The 24,483-nt window shown below is 37.4% G+C and overlaps 1 protein-coding gene across 1 annotated transcript in view; it reads right to left on the bottom strand.

The window, feature by feature from the left end:
* LOC306857940 (protein bicaudal C homolog 1-like) overlaps positions 1-24,483 on the bottom strand; it is a 94,610-nt gene that overhangs the window by 21,459 nt on the left and 48,668 nt on the right. Inside the window, exons 4-10 of the mRNA XM_079398229.1 lie at positions 17,812-17,891; positions 17,086-17,244; positions 13,797-13,850; positions 10,065-10,253; positions 5,464-5,715; positions 3,480-3,611; positions 904-1,117 (exon numbers count right to left, since the gene is read on the bottom strand). Of these exons, the coding sequence (XP_079254355.1) occupies positions 904-1,117; positions 3,480-3,611; positions 5,464-5,715; positions 10,065-10,253; positions 13,797-13,850; positions 17,086-17,244; positions 17,812-17,891 (1,080 nt within the window). The remainder of the gene's footprint in view (positions 1-903; positions 1,118-3,479; positions 3,612-5,463; positions 5,716-10,064; positions 10,254-13,796; positions 13,851-17,085; positions 17,245-17,811; positions 17,892-24,483) is intronic.

Below are 24,483 nucleotides of genomic sequence, written 5' to 3'. Positions count from 1 at the left end.
TAAACAGCTGATTTGTTATTACAAACATGCAGCTTTTTGCTGCAAAAGATGTTAATTGATGGACTGGAGTGGTGTGGATTATTTTGGTGTTTTTATCAGCTGTCTGGACTCTCATTCTGACGGCACCCATTCACTGCAGAGGATCCATTGTTGAGCAAATGATGTATTTCTCCAAATCTGTTCAGATCAAGAAACAAACCAATCTAATTGTATGGCCTGAGGGTGAAATGTTCAGCAAATTTTCATTTTTGAAAGCACTTACTGTGCAAGTAGTACGTCTCATCCAGCTGTTCAGCTAATGTAGTGTTCATTTTGACAACAAATTTTAATCTAATTCTAGTGATTTAGACTTCTGACTAAATTATTTTAATATTGGTTATATTTTAGCAGGGAGACAGAAATCACAACTTATTTAGTTCCCCTAACCTTTTCAGCTTCCAAAATCTTCATATTTAACAGTCTCTTTTTACTCATCTTCGGTGCAAAGAGAAGAATGTAAAACTCATGTAAAACTACATCTTCAGGACCATGCAAAAGTCTAAGCCAGCTGGTTTAGTCGGCGGACAAAGCAATGAAGTGGAAGTGGTAATCCTGTTATGCTTTGCACCCATTTACATGCCTTTCAGCAAAACAATTAGGACTACTGGAAGTATGTTACATAACCTCATTAATATTCATAAGTCAAGCTGACAATAACGTTCCCCTCGCTTTTTGAATTGTTCACACACCCCTGCATTTTGGATTTTTCAATACTGTAAAGTGCACTCCTGTATCAGTCCACAAAAACAGATTTAGGAACTGAATCAGATGTATTTATTTAATTAAACTCAAGTTGATTAGAAGAATAATGTACTTTTATAGCCGCCGGAAATAAATACCGTAAATAAAGTACCGTTTTCTTACCTAGGCTGGTGAGGCCGAGGCCAGCAGAGGCCAGGATGTCAAGGCCAATGGGGCAGCTGAGATGTGGAGGTGGAGCAGGGGCGGAAGGAGAACTGCTGCTGTTACTGCTGGTGCTGGTGGGGACTGATACACCACTGCTCTCCAAACCCAACACATAACGCCTGGCCTCGTACATGTTCAGAGCGTTCCTCTCCACACTCTTCACTATCACTGACTGACAGTCCAGAGAAAAAGAGATTTAGAGTTTAGAAATCAGAAATCCATTGGCAGGTGCTATTTTAGGACCATGCAAAAGTCATACAGGGTTTGTTTGGTGTCATTCAAAAAAACAACAACAGCAGAGTCCAGCAGAACAGGTTTTATCAACAATAGAATAATTAATTGTCACAAAGGGAGTGAAGTCCAGTTCACACCAAACACATTAACATTAATGATAACAATAAGATAAAGTTTAAAAAATCATTCTATTTAAACTATATTGATAACGGCGCAGGTGAATAATGTTGTTGGAATCACTTTCAAATTGATTTTTTTTTTCCAACTGATGAATGTTCTAAACACTGCCTGCCAATCAGAGAATGTTATCATGCATTGGTGTGGATTATAATTTAGTTATTGTTATCATTCTTAGTCTAAACAGGTATTAAGGGGGCTTTCACACAGAACATTTTCAATTCTCTTTTTTTATTAGTGTAAACATGCACTATTCTTACATGTTCAACCTTTGCATTTGCATTTTGCGTATGATCTGTCGAGTGACAGATAGTTTGGGCTGAACTCAGACTCAGAGAAAACAGAGTGAGAAAATTAGTTCAAAAACTCTTCTAGTGTTAGCAAAATCAGTACATTTTGCATCTGTGGTACAGAATGACATCATAATGAATATAATGTGGATGGTGTTTCCTTTTAAAGAGAGTTAATTCATGATTTAAAAAAATATTTTTGCACTTTGAGGTTATTGTAGATGTTAAAGGAAGGGTAAAGCGGCAAGTGCTGCACACAGCAAGAAACATCACATGGTTTGGTGAACTTTACCATATTTCACTTTCATTATTAATTCTTCTATTGTTTAGGAGTAAATTTAGTTTCAATTCACGGTCTTTTTCACTAGGAAGGAGGTTCTGATTTCAGTATGTTTTCATTTAGCATCAAATTATTTTATTTCAAAAGACCAATGAAACTTTTATTTCTCATGATCCCTTTAATTCATGGTATATGAGTTTGAGGTTGTAAAGATCTATTAGTGGTGAACTTGCTGAACTTAACTGAACCTGAGAGTGGAGGATTTCTGTGAATGTACTGAAATTCTACATGTTCTCATATTTCCCTTTCTATTGGTAGTATATACAGTACTTCCTCCTAAGCATATGTGCTGTATACATTAGTCAAGGCTACTACTGTAGCAAACTATTAGCAGAGTGAAAGAAGAGAAGCCAGAGGCATCAACACAAATCACTGAAATGGAAAAAAAGAGGTTTATACTAATATTGATAATTTACAGTGCTGCCATTCAGCTTAAAACACAGGATATAATTTCACCTTTGACCATGACCAAGGACGTGAAGCGTTCCCAGTTTCCACATCCTGCTAGTAAGCCACCCACAAATCCTATACGTGCCATACAATACTTTTACAAGACTAGGCGTCTTAATTTTAAGCCTCTGAAAGAGCTAGGCCTTAATGCTTGATCTGAGGATTCAAGGTATCTTACATGGTGGCATCAAAAAGCTGGAGACTTAATCTAGACTAAAAAATGTATGAATGTCTTTACATTACACTACAGGGACTAGAGTGGTAAGATTTTTTGAATTTTTCTGAAAGTCTCCTATGCTCACCAAAGATTTATTTGATCAAAAATATAGTAAAATAGCAATATTGTGAAATATTATTACAACTTAAAATAAACTGTATTCTTTGTGAATATATTTTAAAATGTAATGTATTATGAATATATAACTTCTTATTAATTTATTATATACAGGTACATCTCAAAAAAATTGAATATCGTGCAAAAGGTCAATATTTTTTGTCACTCATTTGAGAAAGTGAAACCCATATATTATATAGATTAATTACACGTGTCAGTTTCCATTTAGTTCCGTTTTGTCCTTATTTGGCATTTCCTGTCCTAGTTTAGTTCATTCTGTCTGTGTTCTTTACTGTGCGTATTGTTAGTAAATCACCCGCAGAATTTTCCCCTCCCATCGGCTAATTTGCCCTTTTTAGTGAATCTGGTCCTACAATGCTATGGCAAAAACCTGTAAATTAGTTAATAATAATTTTCCTTTATCTGGCGAATAAATGTAATAGATCTAACCTTACATTTAATATATTTTTAGAGTTAAAACTCTTAAATTTACAACTGTGAACAACTGTGTGTGAACTTGAGGAGAACTTACTTCATACATCCACTAAAAATCCCTGTGAAAGTTGATTAAAAGTCATTGCTCAAATGGCTCAAAAACAAAAAGTGAGTCCTGTGAAAAGCTCAAAGTGTAACATCTAAAAGTGTCCACCACCATATGTTGCGTATGTAAGGTCAAGTTTGGTCATGTAAATAGTGTGAGTGTGCAAACCTTGCTAGGTTGCTTGGGTTTGGGTTTGACACTAATGAACACATCAAGCTGTTCCATTAGGGAAGTAATACACTGCGGTTCCACCTCGATGTCCTCTTTGATATCAAACATCAGCACCAGTGGCAGGCAGCCCTGTGGAAAGCACAAGGAAGTAAGCAAGAAAAAAAGAAATGAACAAAGTTTTTCTACACAGTTGTAAATAATTCATTCAGTCAAACTTTAAGTGTTTCAAGGACTCCGTTGGCCTCGGTCCTAAAGCAGCAACGCTACAGTTATTCAGCAGTGATCCATCACCTACTTCTCATGTTGAAAAGAAAAACAGCAGCAGGTACTCCGGGCGTAAGGCTTTCATTTACTGGGCCTTGACCTTCTTTTTCCTCTCCCGACACAGCTAACTCAGCAGGCAGTGAAGAAACTGCTACATATGCAGGAAAAGTTCTAGAGCCTAGATTGTGTGGTGGAAAGCCTGCTATGACAGTCTTATTTGTGAATGCTAAAAATGTCCTTAATGGATCTAAATTGAGCCAAAAACTGTGAATAAATTATTCTTGAGTACTGCCTCTTCCCTCTGCCTCCAGCTGAGTGTTTAAATCAGGATTTGCGGGTACAGACGGGCCAATATCTGTCTCCAGAGAGGACCGCAGTGTGGTGGATGGCTAATTATTCTGTTTTGAGAGCGAGGGAATGCTCTCCACTTGTGTGTTCCTCAAAATAATTGTGTTTTTTTTTTTCACGTGCCCCTGCCTTTGTCAGTTTAATATTGTTCTGTGTTGGTTGGAGACCATTCATTTGAAAAGGACCACCACATAATGAGACAAACCAGAGCCACTATTTGTGTGATGGCTTGAGGGAAGATGAGATGAAACTAGATGAGAGTAGAGAGAAACTAAAGCTTCTGCTAAGGATTACCTTGTGGTGCCTAGGGGGCTATTTTCAAATCAAGTAGTAATATCATCTGCAATTTTTCTTCTCAATGCAATTTATTATACTTTTTAACAGTAGTTTACTGTGGTAATGTGATGTAACCATCAAGTAAAAAGTGATATTGTAATACATTTTCATTATCATATATCTCAATCATTATTTTATAAATATATTATTCAAGGTAAAGAGTATATTCTATTCTGTAAATATCATATTTTAGTGATGCACTGAAATGATTTTACCGAAACGTTTCCAGATCCACACAAAAGGAAATATATCGGTATCGACCAAAATGAGTTGAAAATATCGGCATATCGGATATCGGCAAAATCCAATATCGTTCATCCCTAATATATATATATATATATATATATATATATATATATATATATATATATATATATAAATAAATATACATATATATACATACAGTATATGAATGATTTGGCACTTTTTATAAAAAAAAATTGATAATGTATTAATTAGTTGCTGTAACAAACAATTAAACTGTGGTTGTAAAATTGAGATTTGTATTCATGACAGATTTATACAAACATACAAAAATGACAGGTTAAGTAAAAAGATAATACATATGCTTGTAATGTGATGTGATTTACAAGCTAAATTAATTTTTTAATTTAAAATTTACAAGTAAATTAATTTGATCAATGATTTTGGCTCTCTTAAATTGTTTCAGAAACCGGTCAAACTATCTGATATTTTAAGATATATATTGACTTTGACACACAGTCATGAGATTCTGCAGAGGTCCTCTATATGACATAATTTCCTATTTTATTTATTTTTTAATAATTTGATAAATCACGACAAGCAAAATGATCATCATGTGATTGATTCTATTACTGGAAAACAAGAGTAGAACAGTAAAGAGAAAATGAGCCACTGCGCTGAAAGTGTATAATTTGTATAAGACAACAAGTCTGATTGCTTAGAAAAAATAATACACTTTCCTCAAAAAGCTGCATGATTTGTGCAAGCATTCATGTTAGCAGCACAAACACTGTGGCATGAGAAATAAAGAACGAAAAAAATCTCTCACCATCAGGTACTGGCGAGCCAGACACACAGAGTCAATTGTTCCCTGTACGTAGACGGTGGATTTCTTCTGTGGGCAGTTGGGGTCTGGGAAGTGGACCTGCGCTCCTGTGCGCTGCATGATGTGCTTGATGTTGCTACCGTTGCGGCCCATCATGAAGAGGTGGTGCTGGGGCGCAATGTCAAGCTGCGTGCTGATCGTGATGGCGCTGGCCAGGTTGCCTGCGAGGTGCTCCAGTAAAACCGCCGTGCCCCGCTGCAATGACACCAGGGTTGGAAATTAATGGGGACTTGGGGCAAAAATTCCACGTAATGAACAAAGCTGCCTCCCAAATTTAAAAATTGCCCATGCCTGCACAATCTATTACAACTGACAGAATCAAAGTGAAATGTGAAAATGAATACTGATTACCTGACAGGATTGAAAATACCAATTTTTTTTTTTTTTTTGCAATTGCAAGTTTATATCTCCCAATTCTTTGGAGTTTTTCTTGTTTTTTTTTTTTTTCTCAGAATAGTGAGTTTATATCTCCCAATACATGTGTCACAACTTTGAGTTTACATCTCGCGATTCTGACTTTTTTTTTTCTTTTTTTCCCTTATTCCTTTATTTTACAACTTTATTACTTGCATTTCTTTCATTTCTGACTTTATAACTCCCAATTGCGAGGACTTCGAGATGATAAAAAGCCACAATTACTTATTTATTTATTTGTTATTTCATGGTGGAAACAAGCTTTAATTGTCTTTCTCACAATTCTGACTTCATTTTGCACACACAGTTTATATCCTGCAATTCTTGCAAACCTTTCTTTGTGCAATTCTAAGAAAACAGACATATTGTAAGATGTTATCATTTAATTAGTGTAAGATGTTAACTCATAATTGTAAGTTTATAACTTCAAATTCGGAGAAAAAGTGGGAATTGCGAATTTATAACTTTCAATTGCAAGATAAAAACTCACACGAATTGTGAGATATAAACTTGTAATTGCGAGAAAGAAAGTGACTTACATGTTTTCAGTGTAAAGAAGATTTTTGTTGATCAAATTTTATTGTTAACAGTCTACAGTATTCTAATTGATGCAAGTATTCGCTTAAATTGAAGTATTTGACATAAAAGACAACACAGATACATCTAGTCAGGTAATTATAAAAAAATCCATTTACAAAGGTAAAAATGCCTCTGGAAATCAATTCAGGGGACAAATATATAGCCCTTATTTCTGACCTAACAAAACCAAGAATACGTCTCAGGTTACGTATGTAACCCTGGTTCCCTGAAGGGAACGAGACGCTGCGTCGAAACGCTAGGGGAACGTCTTCAGCGTGACCGCGCTCTGAATCACATGTGTAATCTGTCCAATGGAAGGGCGAGACGTCACGGGTGGGTGACATAATCGACCAGGAAGCATAAAAGCACGTGCAGTGGAACCGGCGTTTGCTTCTAGGAATGAAGCAACTGCTCGCAGGGATGCCGGAAGTATGGCCTCGAGACGCAGCGTCTCGTTCCCTTCAGGGAACCAGGGTTACATACGTAACCTGAGACGTTCCCTTCCAGGAACTCGAGCTGCGTCGAAACGCTAGGGGAACGAGTTGCCCACGCCTCCAGACTTCCAAGTCCCTGCCCTGTGTGTGTCCCTCAGGAGCACAACGAGGGCAAGAGAAAAAAGGCCACGAGTGGCTAAAGTGGGCAGGCCTGCATCCCTAAGGCCAACTTCTGAGAAGTGAGTCTTGATCCCAGAGCAGGGGAGAGCAGAGGACTAGAGGCTATGTAATAGTATCCTGATCCACCACATAGCATAAGCTCACTGGCCGGAGGCCTCAGCCTCTGGAGGAAACATGTAACTAGGGGGTGCCTACCCACTGAGAGGCCACCGAGAAGGACGTGGTAGGCTGAATAGCCGCCACGTAAACCCTCAGGGTGGAGTGGGTTACCCCTGCGGAGAAACGGGCCTGCAGGAGTTCCAGCACTGTACCAATCGGGCAGTTAACTGGGTCGAGGTGGCGGTCTCTGCACCATGAAGTGACAAGTTTCCACTTCAGGGCGTACAGTTTCCTCATTGAGGGAGCTCTGGATTGGAGGATGGTCTCAGCAACCTCGGCTGAGAGACCGGAAGCTATGAGCTGTGCCTCCTCAACAGCCACACCAACAGCTTCCACAGCTCCGGGTGAGGGTGGACGATAATGCCCCCCGCCTGTGAGAGGAGCTCTCTCCTGACAGGAATCTCCCATGGAGAACCATACTCGGCCCGGCCAGAACGGTGCTACCAGTAGTAGACTGACCTCGTCCCGGCGCACTCTCGCCAGTAGATCAGGGAGTTTCTTTCAGCGCGCCATAAAACTAGGGGAAGAGAGGAAAGGCAGAGGGGCTCTTATGGGGTTCCTTTCTGGCCGTGTTCGTAGGCGGTTTTGGCACCAAACTCCTCACTCCAGATCTCAACACATACCAGACATAGCCAGTAGCCCACAGGACAACTCCAGCCCTAGACCCTTCCTCAAGAGCAGAGAGGGAAGAAGATTCTCCTTGGGAAGAATAGCAGGCTTCTTCCACACTAGACGCTCAGTCTAAAGTGTTTCCGGCAGTCATTAGCACAACATGAAGAGTTCAGCGCCACCGGCAAACACCACAGACACACAGAGATCAAAGTGTAGGTGTCTGCTGGAGGATTTACTGTGATCTTCTCTGGAAATAATGAGGATGTTCTCTTTAGGAGATGAAAATGCTTTGCAAACATATTACCCCATAAGAATATTCCTTTAAAATGTAGGGTTTCTGCAGGCTTTACGATTGTAAATTGAATACTTTTTGAGACCAAGTCAATATGTTCTCTCAAAGTAAATGAGATGCACACAGTATTAGCAGTACTTCAAAATTTCAAAATACAATATCAAGGGAGAATTAATGAAACAATTGATTTAATTGTTCAACATCAAGTGAGTTTATGATAAAAACATAACAAATGTCCACAAATGGACTTAGGAAAAATAAGTTAATTCAAAGGGAAAATACATTTTCATATCTCATTTACAGTTTTGCTCAATTTCTCAGAATACAAGGCTTTGTATCTTCATTTTGCATCTCAAGTAAACGTATCTTAATTTAAAAGGATAGTTCAACCAAAATTGACAATTCTGTCATTAATTACTCATACTCATGTTGTTCCAAACCCGTAAGACCTTTGTTCATCTTCGATAGATATTTTCGATGAAATCTGAGAGCTTTCTGACCTTCCATAGACAGCAAGGGTCCTAGGTACTAAGACGATCGACAAAATAGTCCACGTGACATCAGTGGTTCAACTGTAATTTTATAAAGCTACGAGAATACTTTTTGTGTGCCAAAAAACGAAAATAACTTTATTCAACAATTCTTCACCTCCGTGTCACCTTAGCGCCATTTTGGAATGTACCACGACGCATGCACGTGTTTTGATCTGCACGTAAACAACACGTACGCATGGTGTATAACTTAAATACACTATAACATTTTCAACAAATCTCCTAAATAACTGAAAAATAACAGAAAATATCAAATAAATAAATGATTAAAAAAAGCAAATAAATGATTAAATTTTTTTTTAAAAATAATGTCAATCACAAATTTACATTTTATTTTGCACCATGAGATCTACCAACTAGTAATGTATGCAATATCCAAAGACTCCATATACTGTGCCAGTGTTTTCACAATAAGTCCTGTGATTTCTTCCTTTGCTGAGAAATCTTTTCTTATTCTTTTTAGCAATGCAAGCCTTAGTATTTTGTCCTTTAAGATCACTGCAGATATATCATTCAATAATGACACAATGTTAAGTTTACATGATAAACTCTTAAACTTTTTGACAAAGCTTTGGAGGTTACTTCACACCATATGCAAAAAGCTACAATACACCGTGTTTTCCATATTTAATGTGCTCTGTGTACAGTATGTGCAATGATCAGTGTTTATGTGTGAATAAATACATAAATTAAATCCTTTATTAAATGGTATTAATTAATGTTCATCATCATATGGTGTGATCACGTGTCACATTTATGGACTGTTTGTTGTGTTTTCTCCCTCTTGTGCCCATATTTGGTTATGTTCCTGTTCTCGTTGTGTCATTATTAGTTCATCCTCCTCACCTGTCTGTCCCTCATCAGCTCCCCTATTTTAAGTCAAGTCTGTGCATTCTATCTTTGTCCGGTATTGTGAATGTTACCCTGTGTGCTAGACCCTGTTCATCTTGTGGATTAATATTAATAGGACTTGTTTCTATAATCTTTAAACAATCTCTTGTCTCTTGATTCATATGGACTACTTTTTTTATTTTTTATTATTATTAATATTTTTTGGTGGAATGGACTTTCAATGGATAGACAAAAATTATGAGCGAATACAGAATTTTCATATTTGAGAGGACTAACTCATAAAGTGTTATATTTGAATATGCACAAACACAAATGAGATCTGAGAGCTGCAGTGCAGGGAAAGATGTTATTTGTGAAGTTGAAACTTGATGAAAGTTAATATTTATATGATTTAGATGAGAACATGAATTCTATAAAAACCTAAAAAAAACTGCAACTGGTGATTTTGCCCCATATGTATGAGTGTATCACCTTCACGGCTGCAGCATTATTCTGTGAGCCCCGTACTACTCCTGTTGCTCCATAGAGTCTGGACCTTTGTTTGAAAGCCACAGAGATGTTGTACGTCTGGGAGATATGCTGGATGGCAGAAGAACTGGGGTCAGGGTTCAGCTGTACTATGACTGGCAGCTCGAACATCAACACCAGCGGAAGTAACTCCTGAAAGAAGACCAAGAAACCATCAGTTAATGCAATCTGAATTATACTGATATAAATTTTGTGATTTCTGCGGCTGACAAGTTAGGTAGATTATAGGTAATTAATCAACAGACCCAATGGCTAATTAATCAACAGACCAATTCAAACCCACGTTTCCCAAATGAGCAACAACCCAAGATATTCCTTGTGAAAAAATTGTCCAAACAGCTGATAAAAAAACATCACAATAATCCACATAACTCCAGTCCATCAATTAACATCTTGTAAATTGAAAAGCTGCAAACTCATCAAGATTTTTGTTGACTTCAAACCACTGCTTCCAGCTAAAATAAAAAGTCCTCTATCTATAATGAAGCACAGTTCACAAGCAAAAATAATGCTGTAAACAAATGTCAGTGGATTTTGATGTGAGAGGACAACAGGGGATGGACTTTTTCCACTGGCGGAAGTGTTATTATGGATATTATGAATGCATATTTTGGCCAGAAGTGACGGTTTACAGTTAAACACCTTTATGGATTTCGTTTGATTTTTTGGACTCTCATTCTGACGGCATCCATTCACTGCAGAGGATCCATTGGTGAGCAAGTGATGTAATGATACATTTCTCCAAATATGTCCCAATGATGAAACAAACTCATCTCCACATAGGATTTCCTGAGGGTGAATACTTTTTCTGCAGATTTAAATTTTTGGTTGAAGGCTTCAAGAATCAACTCATGCTTAGCTGTGAGCAAGAATGCCATTTTGGGACTATAGCCACAGTTGAGGAAGAGAGCCACTGTGACTGATGCACACAGTCTACAATTAGCTGTGTGCATAATGATTTTGACAAAGGGAAACTCGTTTTTAAATGTGCACAGGGTGACAAGATAGTATGTGCTTGGCTTTAAATGTAAACAACATGGTTTGCTCTGAATGAATGCTGGCCAAAATTACAGTTACTGCTAGCAGGCATATGGTCGACATTCAAGCCATGAAGTCTTCAGAAACAAAGCGGAATAAGCAAATATTTCCCATCATTCAACTGTGATTTAGGGTCACCAAGAGCCCAGCAAACAGTGCCTTACCAAACTGAATTGGTAAACAGAATGAATAGCCAAGCCTTAAAAATGCAGCTCTGATCAGTCCCATATGCTGTGGGGGCTCCGCTCACCCTCATATTCTGTACCGGGGGCCAAAAAGAAAGACATTCTCTGCACTTTTAGATGTGGTCGGGACAGTCACTCTCCCTTTAGACAAGGAGATGTTTATTAGGTTCAACTTTAGCTGGGAGCAGCGCATCCAACATGGAGCGAGCTTTGGAATTCCAATCAATGGTTCTCCTCATTCTTGAGCTATTAAAACCATAACCATGGTTATTTTTAACCAAAGGCTTATGCATCGGCTATGAGCAAAGCTTTCCAAACAAAAACCTCCTGTGTTTTGTTTTGCTTATTGTTAATAAGGAATTTGGAGGGGAGCTCTGTATTCTGATCTTTTACAAACAAGAAGTCTGAACTTTCCTCTGACCTTCTTTAGAATCAATAACTTCTGTGTCTGCTTTCTGTTTTCACAGACAACACGCATCCAAAGAGCGAGGAGGATGCTCTGTGCATCATTCCATTGAAATGAACTAGGTCCCTCCAAGAAAGCAAGGCTAATCTTTAAACGGGCTAATCGCTCAAGCATCAAGTGTTGAGACAAGGCCAAACACGCAGGGTCTCAAACACAAACATGCTATATTAACATTTTGCTTGGAGATCAATTACATGATGCTCAATGTTTGAATACAACTCTTCTATGATGATGTTTATTGAATTAAAATACATTTTGATAGTTATTTAGGACCATAGTGTTCTGATATCACAAATCTTCCTTAAAGGAAAATTCTGTCATTGTTTACTCACCCTTATTTTCCAGTTGACAGTAGCCATTGACTTTCACAGTATTTTTTCCATTCTATGGAATTCAGTGGTTACTGTTAACGGTTTGGTTACCCATTTTCTTCCAAATATCTTCGTTTGTGTTCATCAGAAGAAAGTCATACAGACCTGGATGTCATGAGGGTGAGTAATCAATGAAAAAATGTTAAATAACTTTAAATTTGGAATTATATTTTATTACTTTTACTTAGAGAAAAAAACTGCTCACGTTCAGATTATTATGACAAGGCAAGGTTAGTTCAGGTTGTAAAATATAACGTGGTGGTGCAATTGCCCAAAATGAATACATTTTTATGAATTAATTATGTTATGATATACATAAATGGTATATCATAACATAATTAAATCAAAATGGTAGAACATTTGATCAAAATCATCACAAATGAAAAAAAAAAAAAAAAAAATTTGAAATGGATTTGTTTTTTGCCTCCTATATAACCTTTTAACTTTTGGTTACCTGGAATTTTAATGGAGGGACAGAAACCAGGTTTCATAAAAATATCTTAGTTTGCATTCTAACTTTACCTCAACAATCTCAGTTGGCCCGAAAAGAGACCTCAAACTTGACTTGAGGTTAAGTGTGAGAATTATGCTCGCGCTATACCATTCACATGGGTGTAACGGCACAAAAAAGCATCAAAACGACTGTGGGTGAAGATCTTTTGAAGAGAGAAAAGAGGAAAAAATGGGAGATGATTAGGTGGTCAAGAGAAGAATTCCCAGCAGTTCTGGTCACGCGAATGAGGAAGAGAAAAAGTGAGACTGCCCCACTAACATCCTTCCCTCAAATGTACATTTTACTCACAGAACTTTATATGTTTTGGACATGAAAAATGGAGCAGCCTGGTTTTTCAAAGGTACTCATTTTATACAAATTGCTTCGTGAAACAATAGTGAAGGCTTATGATAGTTTCTGGTGTAGAACGTCCTCGAGTTAATTGGGGCTCGGTCTTTATGCAAACACTAAGTAAGTCCGCTGTGCTCGAATGCTTTGGGTTGTTTTTCTTGGTTCTCTCTGAGGAGGAAGCACGTGTGTGGAGCCCTGGCGCTGGTGAAATCCGAGGAGAGAGTCTGGACGGAGCAGGAGCGCATAGGCGACAACCGGCCAAACAGTCAAGATATCACTCGAACCGCAGTTTCATACCAGCTTCAATTGGCACCATGTGTTCCACATCAAGCCATTATTAAAGCTGGTCTTATAAGTAAAACTCAATACCTTGAGAGTCAAAAGCTTCTTACAACCTACTTATTCCTCATGTTTTATCCTATTAAAAGACTTTTGCCTGTAAAGCTTTGTGAAAGGAAAGTTTTTATTCCATTGAAATGGATAGATGTGGCTGTAATGCTTATAAAATACCAACAGAGGGCAGCAGTTCTGATTCTGATTCTCATTCTCTACTAGACACATCCAGAGAAAGATAAATGCTGCTTGTTGTGTTGCCGGGATGACCGCTGGGATGCTGAGGAATGTGTTGATCTCATCCAAAAAATCATTTATGTTAACACCCTCTGTACCTGTCAACTTCCTCAAGATAAATAACAGCCTCCCACTTCCACTTCCTGCCTATATCGCAGAATAACACAGACGTTTGTAATCATATTATGAATGTTTATTTACCCGAATTCGGGCTCTGGCGGCCTCCACTCCTCCTGGCTGGCCGGCTATGGACACCTGCAGAAAAGGAACAAGTATATTCATACAGAACAAGTTATAAGTTATTTTATATTTGATTTTCATTTGTTTTCCACAGAAAAAAAGTGTCATGCATTTTGGAACGACATGAGGCTGAGAAAATGATTTTCATTCTTTCATTCTCTACTAATCCCTTAAGAATGAAAAATACTCGTCTGCCAAATGTTATCATATGAGCAACACTAGGAGGTGAGATTTCTTCATTCTGCCCTGGCTGGCTCTCATTCACCTGTCAGCAAGTACCAGTCACTCTGAACCCAACACATGAGCCCACTCTGAGGGGGTTCCATGTCATTGCTCAATTTCCACATTCCCCACTTCTTCAAGTCTGGAAACAAGTCTCACATACAATTATGGCTCAGTCTTTATCCTCCCTTAGGCTGCAGACACTATGCATACAATCAGTAGCTCAGTAATACATAAACTCATTTTAGAAATCAAAGCAGCTCCAGAACCTGAGATGGAAATTATAATCTTTTCGGTGAATATCTCAAGAAACTTGTCACGAACATGTCCAGGTGATGTTTCATCCCAAAACAAATATACATATCATATAATTTATAAGTATAAATTAGATTATTATTTTTGTATACTCTTCCATTCAAAATATATTTTTTAAGGGAACAATATTAATTAAATTAATAATTTAATTCAGCAAGGATGCATAAAATGTATCAAAAGTGACAGGAAGGACTTTTATAATGTTACAAAAAACAATCCTGATAAAAAAAAGAAAAAAAAGATCAGTTTACAAAAATATTTTAAGCAGCACAGTTTCCAACATTGATAATAAGAAATGTTTCTTGATCAAAAATGTTTCTATGCATCAAATCAGCATATTGCAATGATTTCTGTGACTCTGAAGACTGAAGTAATGATGCTAAAAATTCAGCTTTGCAATCAGAGGAATAAATTACGTTACAATACATTAAAACAGCAAAGAGTTATATTAAATTGTAATCATACTGCACAATAATACTGTTTTTTTAAATCAAATAAATGCAGCATAAGATACTTTTATTATCGACCAATTTATTTAATTTTATTAGAGAAAGTGAAACTTTTGACATTTATCATTATTTATATGATAATTAATCATACCCCCATTGTCATTATTGAAGTAATATTTATGCAATTGTCTTGTGATAACTGAAAAAAAACTGTGTTACAGCATACTGAGTCTTTATCGTTCTACAACCCGAATTCCAGAAATGTTGGGACGTTTTTTAAATTTGAATAAAATGAAAACTAAAAGACTTTCAAATCACATGAGCCGATATTTTATTCACAATAGAACATAGAGAACATAACAAATGTTTAAACAGAGAAATTTTGCACATTTATACACTAAAGGGAAGGGAAGTGGTGTGTGGCCAAGTATGGTGACCCATACTCGGAATTTGTGCTCTGCATTTAACCCATCCAAGTGTACACACAGTAGTGAACATACACCAGTAGTGAACATACACCCAGAGCAGTGGGCAGCCAATGCTGCGGCGCCCGGGGAGTGCCTTCGGTGCCTTGCTCAAGGGTCTCACCTCAGTCGTGGTATTGAGGGTGGAGAAAGTGTTGGTTATTCACTCCCCCAACCTACAATCCCTGCCAGACCTGAAACTCGAACCCACGACCTTCGGGTTACAAGTCCAACTCTCGATCCATTAGGACATGACTGCCCCTAAATGAGCTCATTAAATGAGCTCCTTCAAATTTGATGCTTGCTACAGGTCTCAAAAAAGTTGGCACGGTGGCAACAAAGGGCTGAGAAATGGAAAAAGCAAGACATTTTGAAAAGATTCAGCTGGGAGAACATCTAGCAACTAATTACGTTAATTGACCTCAGGTCTGTAACATGATTAGCTATAAAAGGGATGTCTTGGAGAGGCAGAGTCTCTCAGAAGTAAAGATGGGCAGAGGCTCTCCAATCTGTGAAAGAGTGCGTAAAAAGATTGTGGAATACTTTAAAAACAATGTTCCTCAACTTCAAATTGCAAAGGCTTTGCAAATCTCATCATCTACAGTGCATAACATCAAAAGATTCAGAGAAACTGGAGAAATCTCTGTGCGTAAGGGACAAGGCCAAAGGTCTTCGGGCCCTCAGATGACACTGCATCACTCATCGGCATGATTCTGTTATTGACATTACTAAATGGGCCCAGGAATACTTCCAGAAACCACTGTTGGTAAACACAATCCGCCGTGCCATCTGCAGATGCCAACTAAAGCATATGTGAACATGGTCCAGAAGCGCCGTCGTGTCCTGTGGGCCAAGGCTCATTTAAAATGGACTGTTTCAAAGTGGAAAAATGTTCTATGGTCAAACGAGTCCAAATTTGACATTCTTGTTGGAAATCACGGGCACCGTGTCCTCCGAGCTAAAGAGGAGGGAGAGCTTCCAGCCTGTCATCTCCGTTCAGTTCAAAAGCCAGCATCTCTTATGTTATGGGGTGCATAAGTGCATACGGTATGGGCAGCATGCATATTTTGGAAAGCACTATGAATGCTGAAAGGTATATAAAGGTCTTAGAGCAACAAATGCTACCCTCCAGACTACATGTATTTCAGCAGGACAATGCAAAACCATATACTGCAGCTATTGCAACAGCATGGCTTTGTAGTAGAAGAGTCCGGGTGCTGAATTGGCCTGCCTGCAGTCCAGATCTTTCCCCTATAGAGAACATTTGGCGCATCATTAAATGAAAAATACGTCAAAGACGACCACAAACTATTCAGCAGCTGGAAACCTATATCAGGCAAGAATGGGACCAAATTCTAACACCAAAACTCCAGAAACTCATAACCTCGATACCCAGATGTCTTCAAACTGTTTTGAAAAGAAGAGGAGATGCTACACCATGGTAAACACGCCCACATCCCAACTATTTTGAGACCTGTAGCAGGCATCAAATTTGAAATGAGCTAATTTTGTGTATAAAATTGTAAAATTTCTCAGTTTAAACATGTTATGCTATCTATGTTCTATTGTGAATAAAATATTGGCTCATGTGATTTGAAAGTCTTTTAGTTTTCATTTTATTAAAATTTAAAAACGTCCCAACATTTCCGAAATTCAGGTTGTAAAAAATAATGCAGCAATATTAAAGATGCTAACGGTCCTAAAAATAGGCATTGTTTTTGATTATGAACAAATTTAAGCAGTTTCTTATAGTTTGTGTTTTGATTGTTGGGGTGAAATGAGATTTGGTCAGAATCCCACCTGGTTGCTCTTCTCAGCCTGGTTGTTGCGATTGGAGTCGGGGAAGTGGATGTGACAGCCTGTGTCCTCCATCACCTTCTTGATATTGTTTCCCCCTTTGCCAATGACATGTGAATGTTCGGTATGTGAGACGTCCATCTTTAGAGTCACGCGATTGCTCTAAAGAAACAAAATAGTTGGTCTGTATTAACTGCTGTACCATAGTCACCTCGGTTTTGAAGGTGTAATTTCTATGCCATTATTTGTCCAACAGCATTCCCATATATGTCAGAAGCATTGCATATATACCAGAATATAATATATGTATCTGATTTAAACAATGTAATACAAAAAAACATTAAGCAGCACAACTGTTTTTAACATTTGCCATCACATGGATAAATTAATATATTCAAATAAAAAACAGCTATTGTAAATTGTAATAATATTTCATTATTTTACTGTTTTTAATTTATTTCTTTACTTTTTTATCTCAATGATACTTGCTTGGCTTTATAAGCAATGATTCATTCCTTATAAATATTGGAGGAGCTCATAATATCAAGCTCCACATAGTTCCTTTCAGGATATTCAAATTCCATCACTTCAAATATCACAGCTGTTGTAAAACCAAACACATCCAGCTACTACAGCAACCATGAATGATATGAATAACGAATTACGCATTTTTGAAATGCACAATGACATACCAAATAACAATCACCCAATCTGACTTGACATGCTCACCTTTGTGTCCAGGACAGACATGATCTTCTCCTTGGCTTCCTTCACATTGTCTCTCTTACCACTAACTTTGATATGTGGATCTGAAAGAGAAAAATACATAATGTCATTAGGTTTATTTGCCTTACAGCATTTTCAAAAAATAATTAGTTAAACCACTAACTAAGCAGCAAATCAGCATATTATAATGATTTCTGAAGGATCATGTGACACTGAAGACTGGATAAATGACGCGGAAAATACAGCTTTGCATCACAGAAATAAATTGCATTTTAAAATATATTTAAATAGAAAACAGTAATTTTAAATTCTCACATTATTACTGTTTTTGCTATATTTTTGGTGAGCATTAGAGACTTCTTTCAAAACCTTTAGAAAACGTTACAACCTCAAACCTCTGAACGACGGTTTTAAAAACAACAACAACAACACCCAAAATACCTTGAAGTAGTAAGTCAGTTCTGCATAAGCAATCAGGCAGTTATTATATTGGTAAGCAGTTATTATATTCATCATAAACCATCAATGATATGGACATTTACTGGTAAGTCCTATCTCATGTGAATAATGTTAGGTTCACGTAGGGCTGGCAGAAAACTGCATACAGTACTTCACAGTTAAATAATTCCAGACAATATTTATATCATTCCAGCACTTGCTCATTCAGTCATTGACTTCAGCACCATAAACATCTGTCTCATTGTGCTGCAAAATCCCCCACAATTCCCCTGAACTAATCCACTTTCCCAACCTTTATGCAAACATGAAGTAGACCTCTGCTTAGTGTCCCACAGAAAGACTTCTGACTAATGGCACAATGTCTGGTCCACCTAACAACTTTTCCACCCAACAAACACCCAAATAGACCCACCTTGTTTGCAAAAAAAATCATTAACTGTTAATTTTTTTAAAAGATTAATTAAATACGCAGAACACAGAATTTCTACATAATTTATGAAAATATTAAAGATAAATACATTGTTAAAGTTTCATGAACTCAAGATATGCTTTTTGATGATTAACCTTTATTAAAATTTAAAAACTAAAAAGCAAAACAAGTAACATGGGGAAAAAAATTAAATGTAATTTGAGGAAAAAATAAAACAAATTTCAAATAACCCCACACATGTTTTAGTAACACAGCAGTTTAAGAATCTAAAGCAAGCCACAAGACAAGCCAAGCCATATAATTCTCTCTCTGCCAAGGAGGAAGACAAACACAAGGCTCCAGGTCTAGCACTGCACATCTGGCTTTCCGTGCTATAGCTTCTTTTCCGGCGCTTAAAGGAAGCTTGTGATGAGAGCTTTCAATGCCAGAGGGAATGAGTGGAAAAGCCAGGCTAAATCACTGTCCCACGCAGAAGCGAATTTCTCCACCACAAAATCCTCCAAAACACCCATTCGGCCTGACTGGACGGACACTGGACGGACGGGAGGAACTCACTCCAGCCTGGCTCCAGCGACATTCCATGAAGCAGAACACATACCGAGCGTTTAAAGTTAGCCACTACAGTAAGACTGGCCTTAGTTAAAATTGCATGTAATGTGACCATTTTCATTGGTCAAGATCAAGTGCTCACTGGAGGTTTTACAGTTTATACTGTGGTGTTAGGGGGAAAACAGGAATATAATCTCATACAAAGGCGTTTGTCTCATGAAAATGCGCCAACTGAGTGTGGTTTAACACATGTAGGATTACACCCGATGATTAGGATCGCTCAGCTTCCATGCTGGCAATTATTGTCCACCTCACCAGTTTTGAGTGGCATCCCCTTAAGGGTTGGATTTACAAGAGTGGTGAAAACGTTGAAATGTAATATGTCTAGCAATGCTAGTGTGGATAGTGCTCAAGGCTGCCACGATGCACGAAACTTTCAAATTTGTGCATGCAAAGCAAAAAATGACTTATTAAATTGCTTCAGAACCATAAATCTTCATGACGTTGGTGGGTGAGGGTAGCTTTGTGAAAAGCACAGACAAATTGTTTGGGACTCCTGAGATTTTCGTCGAAATATCTAGGCTTAAACTATATGTTTTAGCCATTTACGACACTGTTAAAGATGTAAAGTTCAACAAAGTTACAATATTTAAACTATGGTGACCAGATTTCTGAGATGAAAAACTAAATATCATTGAAAACTCACTTGTTATTATCTATGAATTGAAAACGAGGTATACCTTTATTGTTTTGGTAGCAAAATGCGCTAGCAGAGATTTTGGCCAGCAGCAATGGTTTAAAGTTAAAGTCCCTTAGTGATGGATTTCTTTCTTACGATCAAGGAACTATTCTTTTCACAAGATGTTAATTGATGAACTGGAGTTGTGTAGATTATTATGATGTTTTTAATAGGTGTTTGGACTCCCATTCTGACGGCACCCACACACTGCAGAGGATCCATTGGTGAGCAAGTGTTCTACAAGTGTTCTTTGGTGTGCAAAATTTCTCCAAACCTGTTGTGATGAAGAGGTCAGTCAATTTTCAAAAAAAATAAAATAATAATAATAAATTTTTTGGGTGAACTATTAATTTAAGGACAGTGGTACAGCAATCCTAAGAATTTGTAATAGAGTTACAACATATATAACTATATATATATATAATATAATATATATAATAATATATAATATATATATAAACTAAGGTGAGCAGATTTCTGAAATGGAAACTAGGAACATTTCCTTGTTCAGTTGTCAAAATATCATTGAAATCTCACTTGTTAATATCTAAGAAATAAAACAAATTTTTGCATCCTTTTTTAAATTGTTGTGGGTTCCATAATTAATAGGTATGAGGGATGCTAGCATCAAATAGGTTTTTATTTAATTCAACAAAACACACACCATGAAAAAGTAAATATTAATCATTGCAAATATCAAACTGATCAAACCAGTATTATGACAAAATTATGACTTTACAAAAACGCATTGCAAAAGTAAAAAAAAAAAAAAAAGTCATGGTCAAGGTATGGCACGGGCAAGACACAAGAGTATTCCTAGAACAAGCGTGGGTCTTTGATCGGCAAACAATATCCAACAGGGTGAGGCAGAGAGATAATCCAGGTATACGAGCAGTAGTCCAAGAGAGGTGTAAACAGAGTCTGAACGGCCAGGCAAAGAGTTAATCCAGGAAACACGGGAAAGAATCAAAACACTAGAAAACACACAAGGCAAGGCTAAGACAACAAAGTGGGTTCCGTATCGCAGCTAGAACTAGGAGAGTTATAAATGCAGAACAATACTGAAGTGACATTCAGCCAAGTATGGTGACCCATACTCAGAATTCGTGCTCTGCATTTAACCCATCCAACGTGCACACACAGCAGTGAACACACACACACCGTGAACATACACCCGGAGCAGTGGGCAGCCATTTTATGCTGCAGCGCCCGGGGAGCAGTTGGGGGTTCGGTGCCTTGCTCAAGGGCACCTCAGTCGTGGTATTGAGGGTGGAGAGAGCGCTGGACATTCACTCCCCCCACCTACAATTCCTGCCGGCCGGAGACTCGAACCCGCAACCTTCGGATTACAAGTCCGACTCTCTAACCATTAGGCCACGACTTCCCCAATTAAGACTTCCCCAACTTGAAACTAAACAGAAAAACACAGAATGGCTCGTTAAGGCAGCTAACACTAGGGGAGTGATAAACGCAATACAATACTCGGCAGAGAGGAAGAGGAAGTCCATGGTTTATGTAGGGTGTGTGATCAGTGCAATCAGCTGTGTGTCGTCAGAGCAATGGATGATGGGAATTGTAGTCTGAGGTGGCGTGCAACAGTTAGTGTGGTGCAAGAGTCCATGTGGTGAGCGAGTGACCTCTGGTGGCGAGTTAACGGAAGTTCATAGACCAGATTCATGACAATATATATATATATATGGCCAGAATGTTATGGCTATCAGTGAAGAAAGACCATAATAGTGTAGTTACAGTAACCGCTAGCAGATTAGAAAAACTCATCACGGATGTTCTTTCACATGGTTTCCTCACACCTTGACTACAGTGTTTAAATATAGCTCCATCTAAGGATGCTTTGCTGACACACACCTCCTTACATAGCTGGCTTTGATAAGCGCTACACTGTGCTGATTGTGGTTAGAAACACATCTGTTGAAACACATTCTTCTGAGAGTCTAAATCCATCATTTCCAACACAGCGGGGGAATGCGAAAAAGGGGAGAAAATAAACAACCAACAAGCTGGATACACCAAATCAGTTCATTACAGTTATGATTCATCATGCCGAATCAGTGGAAAGAATCGTTTGACTGCTACTGGCTATAGAAAGCTTGATGTTTGGTCATTGGTTTAGGATCCTTTGATTTGTTATAATTTTTCAAGTTTGGGTTAGTGGAAATGTTGAGTTTAAGAGGGAAATGTCTTTTCAGAGAGTTGTTTATCCACACAGGGGGTGGCGTGAGCTAAATGGAGCATGCTGTTTTGGAGGCCGCAGCGTTTTACAGGCTGCTTGGAAATGCCCACAGTGGATTGTGTCATGTGTTGAGAGACCCGCAAACTGTTGCAGTGTTGCCCCTGTGAGTGAAAACAACAGTAGTAAAAGACAGCAATAGCAGTTAGTTCTAGAAAGACGTCCAGGAGAATGTGCATCTACATCCGGAAAAGCTTTTTTATTTTCTGCATTGTTTCCAAACTTAACCTTTTAATATACATGGTATTGTATACTATAAATATTTTGTGACAAATTTCCCATGACCTTGGTGTTGCTAGCATCATGCTCTTCTGTTTAAACTACAGGAACGCAAATGTAATTTAATATGGATTAATACTTGATTCAGTTTTGTTTGCACTCATACTGGGAAGATTTTTAAAAATGGTGTTGAGTGTCCCATGCTAGATTATCTGTCACTGATGGATATTAGGATTGCTGTACCACTAGGTGGCAACTTCAAGACTTTCTCTGTTGCTTTAAACTTTAAGGTGGTCTAAGGAGGAAAGTATCCTTACAACTATGTTCACCAATTTTTCCAAGAGGCTTAAAGTACAGAAAAATAATATCCTTGCATCCATATTTTTAAGATTCCACAAAATACAGGTCCTATAAATCTCCCCCTTTCCTTAGCTTTTAAATTTGCATTCTCATGTGCTTCATAAGTCACATGATTTAGCACATCTGGTGTCACAACATCTTGCAAAACAAACAGTGCGAAAACTATGCGCCTCTACTGCTAAGAGTGATCGAACAGATGTTTGTGAGCTAAAAAAAACTAAATACACTCACGCACTCTGGCTCAATTCAGCACTGTTCACATGAAAGAGAGGAATTTATGGAGGCTAGCAATTAATTCCATTTCAAATGACAGTAATTCTTTTAATGGAGCGCTTACACAGGCCTTTTTGCATGAAGGCAAAGCAGGAAGCTGCTCTGTTTTTCTACAACATACTTTGGATTGCTGCACCATCATGAGCAGACAGATGTAGCGGCAGCAATGGAGATGTGATAACATCTTCTCGTGTGAGGGCTGCAACCAAAGAAGTTTTGATGATAATATTGAGACCTTAATGGAGAGGCTCAGGCTTTCCTGTGGCCCTCCAAACACCAAAGAGGCCTCCCAAGTGACTCTGGATGTTTATTGCTGTTGCGTCCCAGAGAACATAGACGTGAGCTGTGAATGTCTCGTTATGTAGCAAAACACTGCTGTGTGTTCACTGCACCATTACAAGCTCAAACACACACACACACACACACACAGGTGACTGTGTCTGTTTTTATATTAGTGGCAAATCAGTACCAAATTAAAACTTCAAAAAAACTGAATTTATTTTTCAATTTATACATTTTGATGATTGTATATACTTTTTGCCACTTACATGAGCATTTATTGCTCAAAACCAGTCTTAAGTGTCCATTTTTCAATATTTATACATAATCTGAAAGCTGAATAAATAAGCTTTCCACTGATGTATGGTTTGTTATGATAGGACAATATTTGTCTGAGATACAACTATTTGTAAATCTGGAATCTGAGGGTGCAAAAAAATCTAAATATTGAGAAAATTGCCTTTAAAGTTGTCCAAATGAAGTTCTTAGCAATGTATATTACTTATCAAAAATTAAGTTTTGATATATTTATGGTAAGAAATTTACTAAATATCTTCATGGAACATGATCTTTTCTTAATATCCTAATGATTTTAGGCATAAAAGAAAACTCAATAATTTTGACCCATACAATGTATTTTTGGCTATTGCTACAAATATACCCCAGCGACTTAAGACTGCTTTTGTGGTCCAGGGTCACACATATATATAAAACACAGACTATAAAAAGAGTTTGCTTTTTAAAATATGAAAAGTAATTGACCTGAGGTCAATATTATATTATATTCTTATGAAGCATTTATTTCAAATTATAATTTATTAATTATAACTGATTTCAGGCAAAAGAGTCTGTAGTCCTGTCGAAGTGATCATTAAAATAAAATAAAATAAGATCAAATTAAATATTTTAAAACTACTGTAATGTGACTAAAGTCACAAAACAAAATATATTATTTTATGTGTAGTTGAATGTTTAATTTTCAAAAATAAAAAAATGCAGTATTGTTAAATATTAACCTTGAGTATAATAAATAAATAATGAGTAAATAAAAATGCTAATGCATGAAATTGTATTTTTTTTTATGTTTTTCAGTTTTATTTATTTTATAATAAGTTTATT

This window comes from Barbus barbus, assembly GCF_936440315.1.
Source record: "Barbus barbus genome assembly, chromosome: 38".
Classification (NCBI taxonomy): domain Eukaryota; kingdom Metazoa; phylum Chordata; class Actinopteri; order Cypriniformes; family Cyprinidae; genus Barbus; species Barbus barbus.
The sequence above is the reverse complement of the archived record's forward strand: the minus strand, read 5'-3'. Positions and strand labels throughout refer to the sequence as shown.